This window comes from Sander lucioperca, chromosome 20 (genome assembly GCF_008315115.2).
Source record: "Sander lucioperca isolate FBNREF2018 chromosome 20, SLUC_FBN_1.2, whole genome shotgun sequence".
In the NCBI taxonomy this organism is placed as follows: Eukaryota; Metazoa; Chordata; class Actinopteri; order Perciformes; family Percidae; genus Sander; species Sander lucioperca.
In genome coordinates this window covers 22,912,332-22,922,331 of record NC_050192.1, presented here as the reverse complement: position 1 = coordinate 22,922,331, position 10,000 = coordinate 22,912,332, and the positions used below count along the sequence as shown (strand labels likewise).

At 44.6% G+C, this 10,000-nt stretch overlaps 1 protein-coding gene across 3 annotated transcripts in view; it reads right to left on the bottom strand.

The window, feature by feature from the left end:
* The window catches only part of LOC116051995 (protein tyrosine phosphatase receptor type b), a 65,713-nt gene that overhangs the window by 55,689 nt on the left and 24 nt on the right, over nucleotides 1-10,000 (bottom strand). For all 3 annotated transcript variants that reach the window (XM_031302478.2, XM_031302479.2, XM_031302480.2), the window contains exons 1-2: nucleotides 9,548-10,000; nucleotides 2,657-3,071 (exon numbers count right to left, since the gene is read on the bottom strand). The exon at nucleotides 9,548-10,000 is cut by the window's right edge. In XM_031302478.2, the coding sequence (XP_031158338.2) occupies nucleotides 2,657-3,071; nucleotides 9,548-9,628 (496 nt within the window). In that variant the 5' untranslated portion in view covers nucleotides 9,629-10,000. The remainder of the gene's footprint in view (nucleotides 1-2,656; nucleotides 3,072-9,547) is intronic.

Sequence of the window (10,000 nt, the reverse complement as noted above, 5' to 3'; positions counted from 1 at the left end):
CTAAAGGGTCGGTGGATGTAACAGTCAGAGTGCCTCTGAAGATAAGAGACCACAAACACAACAGCGACAAGTGTTTGGCATTGCTGAGAAGGTTACTGTCGGGACTTGACAGTACACTGCACCCAGCAGTTACACCCAGTTTCCTCCAAACACACACACACACACACACAACTATTTAAATATACACAAACACATACACACACACACACACACCCTCACGCCCTTTCCCAGTGCTTCCCACAGAACAAAGAAACAATGGAGGCAGGAAATGGCTGAACCCTGTGCTCTGCCCACGATGGAAATACACACTAAGGGACCAACTTCTGTTCTGGGCGCCCGCCAGCATGGACGCACAACATACACACACACATACACACACACAGTGCTTTTCACTATCTTTGTGGGAACCCGTCATTGACATAATGCATTCCCTAGCCCCTTACCCTAACCTTAACCATCACCACTAAATGCCTAACCTTAACCCTTACCCTCACCCTAACCCTAACCTAATTCTAACCCTAATCCTAAAACCAAGTCTTAACCCTCAAACAGACCTTTAAACTTGTGGGGTCCAGCATTTTGGGCCCCACAAAGCTGTGCAGACCCCACAAGTACACTGGACTCCTGGTTTTTGGACCCCACAAATATAGTTAAATAAGAACACACACACACACACACACACACACACACACACACACACACACACACACACACACACACATACTCACACTTAAGCTCTATCACTCTCTCCCAGCAGGGCTTTGGTTCCTGTAACTAATCACACAATAAGGAGAAGGGAAGCTACGTGACATTCACTCTAAAACACACAAACACACACACACACACACACACACACACACACACACACACAAAGACAAAGAGGCCGTGCTGTGTTCTTTTACTTCAAAAGACGAGAGGTCAGAGGAGATGGAAACAATAGATTATTTGGCTAAATATTGTTTTCAGGGTGTAAAAGCTCCGGACTTCTGCAAACATGTAACCTTTCAGGTTGTTACAGGTGGGTGTAGCCGTTTTTATACATCAGTGATGGAACAAGTACTCAGATCCTTTACTGCAGTAAAAGTATTAAATACCACGCTGTGAAAATACTCCATCTTACTGCAGTAATAGTGTGTATGTTGCAGTAAAGTGTTCCCCGTCAGTGTTGTTCCTCTTCTATCTGATGTTTCTGGATGAATACTCCTGCTACATTCATGTGTATGTTGCATTTTACTGCTGCAGATATTTAAGGTCGTTGTCATTTTAACTCCTTTATATACTGTTGGGGTAGTTTAATCTACAGCAATGCATCATATTAAAGCTTTTTTTTAATTCTCAATTTGGCGATTCCTTCCATGAGTCTGTTATCACAGGAACTATAGGGCTCTACATCAGTCTGTGACACCGGGCTAAACAACTTTTGTGGGGGAAACCCTGGATGTATCGCAAAGGCCGCATTATACTAGCTTTTTAACAATGCGTACGCGACCGGCATTGTTTACATACTTGCCTGCGTTCTTTGCGTGCTACTTGGGCGGAGTAATATGCTCGCAGCACCTGAGAAACCCCGTGGTGAGGAGCAGAGAGTTTGCCTGCCGTTCGCTCAGAGTGTGAGTAATAATCACTCCGCCCAAGTAGCAGTGCTTCGCCTTCTGAGAATATAGTTCCCAGTTTATATACGGTTAGAAGATGGCTTGTCTCATGTGACCTTGTTATTTGTACACGCTGTCAGTGTTGGGGAAGTTCACTTTCTACATGAACAAGTTCAAAGTTCAGTTCACAAATTTTAAAATGAACTAGTTCAGTTCATAGTTCATACTTCAAAATGTTGAACTAAGTTCACAGTTCCTAAAAATGAACTAGTTCATAGTTCTTTTTTTTCCATATGTTGCTGCAAGCTATTATTTTTCTAAATGATTGCCACAGCCCATATAGAACCACAGACAGCAATTATGTTATCAGCGGCAACGGAGCCGCTACTGTAGGCAGTTAGCGGGATTTGGGTCGAGGATCTGTCTTGACTGTCTTTTGATTTTTTTATTTGCTTGCACATACCTTGAAGGCTAGCCGGGTGCTTCAGTTCAACGTGCCGTTTCAGGTCTGCTGTGGATGTGACTGAAGTGCGGATTTTCTTTTTCAAAGCCGGCGGGCAAAGTTTGCACAGAAATGTACGATTTTTCCCATCCTCACCGACCTTGTCATAAAACCCTTATTGGGAGCAGTAGGCTAGATGGAGCCGGTTACCTCCAGGATCTGTGCTAAGCTAGGCTAGATGGAGCCGGTTACCTCCAGGATCTGTGCTAAGCTAGGCTAGATGGAGCCGGTTACCTCCAGGATCTGTGCTAAGCTAGGCTAGATGGAGCCGGTTACCTCCAGGATCTGTGCTAAGCTAGGCTAGCAGTGGGTGCGTCAGACAGAGTTACAACACGCACGGAGATGAGAAGGGTATGTATGGACTTATCTAACTCTGGGGGATACGGGGAATAAGAAGTCCCAATAAGTCGGCGTGTTCCTTTAACACTATGTTATCCAGTCAGGGGGAAAGGTTTTTTTTCCCCCACGGCGACTCCACCACAAGCCACGCCCCCAGCTATGACGAGTCACCGACCGAGTGTATTGTGTAGTGCAGTACGTCTGGACTGGAGTGAGGACTTACTGGTGTGCAGAGTGATGTTTGCCGTCTCCCCGTCTCTCTGGGACCGGATCTGTAGCAGGTAGGCGGTTCCTGGCTCCAGCTGCTTCAGCACGCAGGTGAAAACGCCTCCTAGCTCCTTGTTCCCTCCGTCCTCCACTCCTAGATGGTCAGTTCTCAGGTAGTTAGTTTCCATCTCCTCGTTCACCTCCTCCTCTCCTTTGATCTCATTAGTCTCTATCTCCTCCTCTCCTTCGTTTCTCCTTGCTGTACATTCGGCGCCATCTGCTCCGGCGTCTGGAGACGTCACGGTGAAGGAGCAGTTCCGTCCTGGCGTGTTCACGGTCAGCGAGATGGAGTCCAGGCCGGATACGGGTTCAGACACCGAGATGTTACACGGGACGGACTGGGACTCTGCGGGAGCTGCACTGCTCAGATCCTGACGGGGAAACAAGACACCGAAAACAGTTAGATAAAGCAGTGAACAATGTTTTTGTTTTCAGATCTTGTTTTCATAGTTGTAGTCTGGATCGACGACAGTTCATTTCCAGGATAATCGCAGGATGTTCCCCTCTCTGTGTGTCGCCGTTCTCAAACTCCGTTCTCTTCGGGAAGCAACAACAAACTCCGAGCTAGCGAGCTACACGCTAAAAATGTCAAGTTTTGAAGAAAATTTGGATGGTGCAACAAGGCAGGTCTGCTCGGTTCTTTCAGGGAATGACTGTAAAGATTTACAAAGAATATGTTTAGGTCATTTCCTCTCTAACTGGGACGTTTGGGGACTGATTGTTGGGATTGTTGTGGATGAAGTACACACAGAGATACACTGGTAAAATAGGTTTAACCATGTATCAGCTCATTTAAATAGCTCACGTTACTGTATTGTGTCAACAGTTAACTTCATTTAATATTGTATGTGGCCTTTTCTTTTGCACGGTGTAAATGTTCCACCAAAACAAGTTCCTTCCTGAGACTATTTAGCAGAGCCACCGTCGCTGCGTCCGGAGCTTAGCGCCGCCCAAGACGACTGTGATTGGTTTAAAGCTACGTTGTGTAAGAATTTCTGCCGTCTAGCGGTGAAATTGTATATGACAACCAACTGAATATTACTTTCTAGCCCTTCCTCCTACTGTGGCTCTGTCCATCGTTTTCCACGCAGCTGTTCTAGCCACTCCAATATTAACTTTGGTCTTGTTGCTTTGCCTGTCGCGTTGTCATTTTAATTCTCTTTTTCGCTTCCCTCCGAAATGCGGAGGTATGTCCCTCTTTGGCTAATGTATTTTAAAGATGGAGGCTCTACATGCCGGCCGTCATTCGAGCGAGTCGCTCGTATGTATTCTGAATGTCAGATTCTACGCTTACGAGAATACTTTGATTAGTTGATGGAAGTAATTACACATGAATGAGCTCATATTTGTGAAAGAACAAAGGGTTTTTGCTAAGAATCAACTCAAAACATAACACAATGTAGGTTTAAAGAAATGCAAACATCCCAGAATGCATCTGTGGGGTAGCCAGATAGTCCATTGCCGGAGATACTGTAGGTCTGGCGATGCGAGACTATCTGAAATCTAACTGTGTGTGTCTGCTGTTTACTGCTGAGCCGGTAGATTACTGAGGCTTAATCAGAGCTTTTATTCTGAAAAACCTGAGACTCAAATCAAAGTATTATCGGTCCATGAGAAAATACACAAAAAAACCCACAAAATTAGTCTTAATTGCCTTTTTATTTTTGTGTCTCTTACAGTGTTACCATATAAATGCAGTTTTTTATTTAAAAAAAAGTCTAAAGTTTGTTTTGGAGTCAATTTCTTCTTGTGAATGTAGAATTTTCCCAATAATTAATTGTACAAAATGTTTGCGTCTCAAAGTCGGCGAATCTGCTAAATTAGGCTTTGAGTCTCGTGTAACTGCAGTTTGAAAACAGTTTCTGGTCTTTCTGGTTTGGCGCACACCAGGCGAGCATTAATTGTGAACCTAAATTCATACCTGCAAACTCAGAAGGGCTGAAAAAGGTGACACATCTCTATTTATATATATATATATATATATATATATATATATATATATATATATATATATATATATATATTTATAATTAAATTATTTATTAAAAATGTAATAATAACTTATAACAATAACTTATTTCACTAGTAAATTCCTGTTAACGACAAAAAAAAAACACTGGATGGGAAAAGGGTATTTTACAATAACTTTGAATGCACCACGAGGCTGACGAGGCGAGACTGAGTCTGTGTTTTTCAGTCTGGTGTTAGAATCCTCTCCAGTGAAATACAGACACACCTTTACACCGTTTAGCTGTCAGCGTTTTAACCGTGTTTACTCCAGCTGCTAGCTAACGCTAGGCTAACGTTAGCTGTTGCTAAGTGTAGTGTTAACTAGCGTCCCGTGCGGCGATGTCTCAGTTCCCTCTAACGTCCGTTTTCGGAGAATCAGAGAGAAGCGCAGGCATTTAAGAGGCACCTAAATAAGGCCATTCAAAATGGCGATTTTCGCCGAAAAGCGACTAGTTTGCAGGTATGTAAATTGATATGCAGGCCGGATCGAGATCTGCGAGGGCCGGATTTGGCCCACAGGCCTTGAGTTTGACACGTGTGGTTTAAATAAATGCAAACAGGGCGACCTGTAGCTCACCCAGTGAGAGCGTGCGCCCCATGTAGGCTGAGTCCTTTGCAGCGGCCAGGGTTCGAGTCCGACCTGTGGCCCTTTGCTGCGTGTCATCCCCCATCTCTCCCAGTGTTGTGTTTGCTGTTGGCTTTGCCTTATTTGCTCAGCTGGGTCACTATTCTAATAAGTAGGGATCTTAAATATGTCCCAAAAATATTTTAAAGTTTTAATTGTTCATTAAGTCGTTCCCATTGTAGTCGTGGTTTTTTTTGTTTGTTCTTTCTTCTCCTATGTCCCAATTCATCTCGGTGCCCAACCTTCTCTTTGGTTTTACAGGTGTGTGTTTTGGCCTGGCTCTTCCGTTTTTCTGTTTTTTTTGCTTTGTCTGGTAGTTCTGTTTTTTCGTTGCTTTTTTTATGGTTTGTTGTGTGTCTTTTTTTTTCTTTCTTGGCGTGGGGGGGGTTTGAGTCCCTGTGACAGGGCCGGTGGGGGACAGGGAAACCAACCAGCGGACAGGAAAGGGAAGCAGGGCGGGGAAAGGGGTCGGAGAGCAGTCGGGGGCCCCCTCGGCAGTCTTGAGGCGAACTGAAGTAACCACTCCGGAACGGAACACACAGGCAGGAGCTGTCTCCAGCGGAGGAAGAGAACGAACGCCGGATTGGCCAGACGATACGGCGCACGTTGGGGGCAGAGGGTTGCGGGGGCCTGCGACGTAGAGTCAGGTGTGACGTAGCGATCACATAGAGTAAGGTAACAGGGGTGAAATGTTAAGGCAGACGGCGGACAGGAAACCAAGGACGCAGAACTCGCTCGGTGTGAGGGGCAGGTAGCCGAGGCAGCCCCCAGGTAGGGCGTGACTATCGGGCGGGGAAGAACTGTGATGGTTACGTTCCAGACCGGACCGACCGATTCACCGGCTGGGCTGGGGGCTATGGTGGAGTTGAAGAACTCGCCTGGTCCAGATGAAGTGTCTGGGCTGGGGTCGTGGAGGGGGGGAAGGCGAGGTTCTAAAGGAAAGGCGACGGTGAGAGTCAGGGCGACGGATAGATGGGGGGGGGGGCCGCTGCAGGACCGCAGGGTGGACTGCTGCGACGTATCGCCGAAAAGACGTAGAGTAGAGAGGGACAGGAGACTCGGCGGAGCCATGGTGCTGGGGCGCGGCGCGCTCCAGGGGGGGAGGAGTATGGGGAGTGCCAGCCGCACCAGAGGGACATACACGCCCCAACGCCACAGGGCGGGAAGCGACTACGGGCAAACCTCCGTCGTGGGTAGGAAAAGGCGGGAAACCCAAAAACAAGGCTCGGGGTGGGCGGCGGCAAGAGGGGGGGAGGGGAAGAAGCACAGAGAGGGAAAAGAGCTGTAACTTTGTTGTATCACTTTTTGGGTTCAACGGACCTTTATATTTAAAGAGGTAGATTTGTCCCCCTCATAAAATATGAAAGACAACCCACCCCCTGAAATATGGGGCACCCCCCCAAAAAAAAGAACGTTGAAAAAATGACAAATGTTGGAAAAAGCTACAAAAATGCAGGAAGGAAATCGACAAAAAATTATTTATTTTTTTAAACGCTGAAAAAAGTGACCAAAAAAAAAAACATCAAAGACATCGCCAAAGGTGACAAAAACTTGTTAAAAAAAGTGACAAAAAATACATTGGAAAAAACGACAAAAAACTTGATTGATAAAAAAACATAATTTTTAAAAAAAACTCCCAAAAAGCGACAGAAAAATTGGAAAGAATGTGACAAAAAATTTAAATAAAATCGTCAAAAATGTCGAGAAAAGTGCAGAAAAATTACAACAAAATGTTGAAATTTCGACCCAGAAAAACACAAAGTTGCACGGTCGACGGAAAGACGACACGATGGTCAAATCCACCGGGCTAGAGTGCTGTCCATAGATATAAAATGGATAGAAAGGCCATTGAACTGTTTCCCGTGCTAATTTGATTGGTACACAACAAAATGGTGATTGTTGTTAGTTGTCATAGAGACAACACGCATCAGTGGGGGAGTCAGTGTAAACTGTGTGTCGCAGCTCGCTGGGAGGAGAGCGCATTCGGGAGAGCCCATTGTCTGTTTTGTCAATGTACAGTCATGTTAACAAATTAGGACACCCATGCTAAAGTTGACTAAAAAGAGGAATAAAAAAAATGGAAAGTACCCCATGCCAATCTCTAGGTATGGTGAAGGGTATGTGATGATGTGGGGTATGGTGAAGGGTATGTGATGATGTGGGGTATGGTGAAGGGTATGTGATGATGTGGGGTATGGTGAAGGGTATGTGATGATGTGGGGTATGGTGAAGGGTATGTGATGATGTGGGGGTACGGTGAAGGGTATGTGATGATGTGGGGTATGGTGAAGGGTATGTGATGATGTGGGGTATGGTGAAGGGTATGTGATGATGTGGGGTACGGTGAAGGGTATGTGATGATGTGGGGGTACGGTGAAGGGTATGTGATGATGTGGGGTATGGTGAAGGGTATGTGATGATGTGGGGGTATGGTGAAGGGTATGTGATGATGTGGGGGTATGGTGAAGGGTATGTGATGATGTGGGGGTATGGTGAAGGGTATGTGATGATGTGGGGGTATGTGAGGGTATGGTGAAGGGTATGTGATGATGTGGGGTATGGTGAAGGGTATGTGATGATGTGGGGGTATGGTGAAGGGTATGTGATGATGTGGGGTATGGTGAAGGGTATGTGATGATGTGGGGTATGGTGAAGGGTATGTGATGATGTGGGGTAGGGTGAAGGGTATGTGATGATGGGGGGTATGGTGAAGGGTATGTGATGATGTGGGGTATGGTGAAGGGTATGTGATGATGTGGGGTATGGTGAAGGGTATGTGATGATGTGGGGTATGGTGAAGGGTATGTGATGATGTGGGGTATGGTGAAGGGTATGTGATGATGTGGGGGTATGGTGAAGGGTATGTGATGATGTGGGGTATGGTGAAGGGTATGTGATGATGTGGGGGTATGGTGAAGGGTATGTGATGATGTGGGGGTATGGTGAAGGGTATGTGATGATGTGGGGGTATGGTGAAGGGTATGTGATGATGTGGGGGTATGGTGAAGGGTATGTGATGATGTGGGGGTATGGTGAAGGGTATGTGATGATGTGGGGGTATGGTGAAGGGTATGTGATGATGTGGGGGTATGGTGAAGGGTATGTGATGATGTGGGGACCAAGGGAACTTTATCAGGATGCATAGTATCCTGGATCCATGAAATAACTGGCCTTTCAAAATAAAAGTCTGCCTGCCTCTATGGGAATTTAACATAGGGGTGTACTGACTTATGCCTCCTGTATTTTAAGGAAGAACATTTATTTATTCATTTATTAATTTATGATACATTATTCATTCACAAAGAAAATTGGTGTCCTTAAAAGTTGGATTTTTCCTCATTTTTTAAATTAAGGCATTAAGATCAATTTCCAAAAGATGATTTTTTTATTCCTCTTTTTAGTCAACTTTAGCATGGGTGTCCTAATTTGTTCACGACTGTATATGTCACCACTATGTGTACCTTTTATAATGTATAGTGAATGAGTGCTGTATGCTGGCTGTCTCTATGTTAGTCCTATGTCACCTGCCTAGGGAGTGCAGATGAAAAGTAGTTATTTTTTACTAATTCTGGCATATTTACATGGTGTTTTTTATACAACAATGATCATACATATGCATGGTCCCTGTCAAATAAACCAATTAAATAAAATAAAAAAAATAAAGCACTTTTAAATCATCTTGACCTTTCTGACTGAACAAGAATGATTAAGATGTTTCTGTTATAAAGACAAACATTTCTTGATATGATAAGAAAAATATCTCTTCATTTCGACAACTTCTCAGAGAGAAATATCTCGTTTCCCCTCAAACTAATTGCATCGTTTTAGATTTTCAGTCTCAGCCTGAATTCCTAATTCCTATGTATGACGGTACATTTAAAAGACCATGATATTTTGCATAATACCTGCTGAAATCGCATGCATATATGAGTATGAGTTAATATTCAGCTATGGAAGTACACAGTATGTAACTAATGACGGACTACGGTGGTCGTTGAATTGTTTTAAGTAAAATTCTCTGCAACAAACAAATAAATGTCATTGTCAAGAAATACCAATGACAAAATGGCATTTAGGGTAAAACCTAAATGTTCTGTGGTAGAGACTTTTTGAAAATGGGTCAAATTTGACCCGAGGAAAACAGGATTTTTAATAAAGTTGTTGAATTGAATTGCAACTTTTGAACCACAGAGACAACGGGAGCAGACTCACCCGGAGCAGCAGCAGCAGCAGCAGCAGCGAGGTGAAGCACAGGCGGCAGAGAGAACCTGGGTCAACTTTACATTTCAGCATTTTGATCCTCCTTCAGATCCACAGACAGAACCAATTGCACCATAATCCTGCGGCCGAGGTAGAAGACGTGCGTCTATATTCCCTCTTCAAGGCAGAAAATATTCCTCTCTTTTTCTGTCTTCAGCGGTCTTCAGCGTGCAGAGAGTCCTTCTCTGGAAAACCAAACAGCTGGAAAACTAGTTCAAAATGTCTCTTAGAAAAACAGAATCAATCCCTATTTGACAATTGTCTTTTTTCCCCATAAATCTCCGTTGTCCGGCGTCTCTTCTCTTGTCTCATGTGCGTCCTCAACTCAGACTTCAAACAGTCCTTTTCCTCTGGACTCCCTGCCTGTCTCACTCTCAGCCGTCTGTCTCTCTTCCTGTCTGTCTG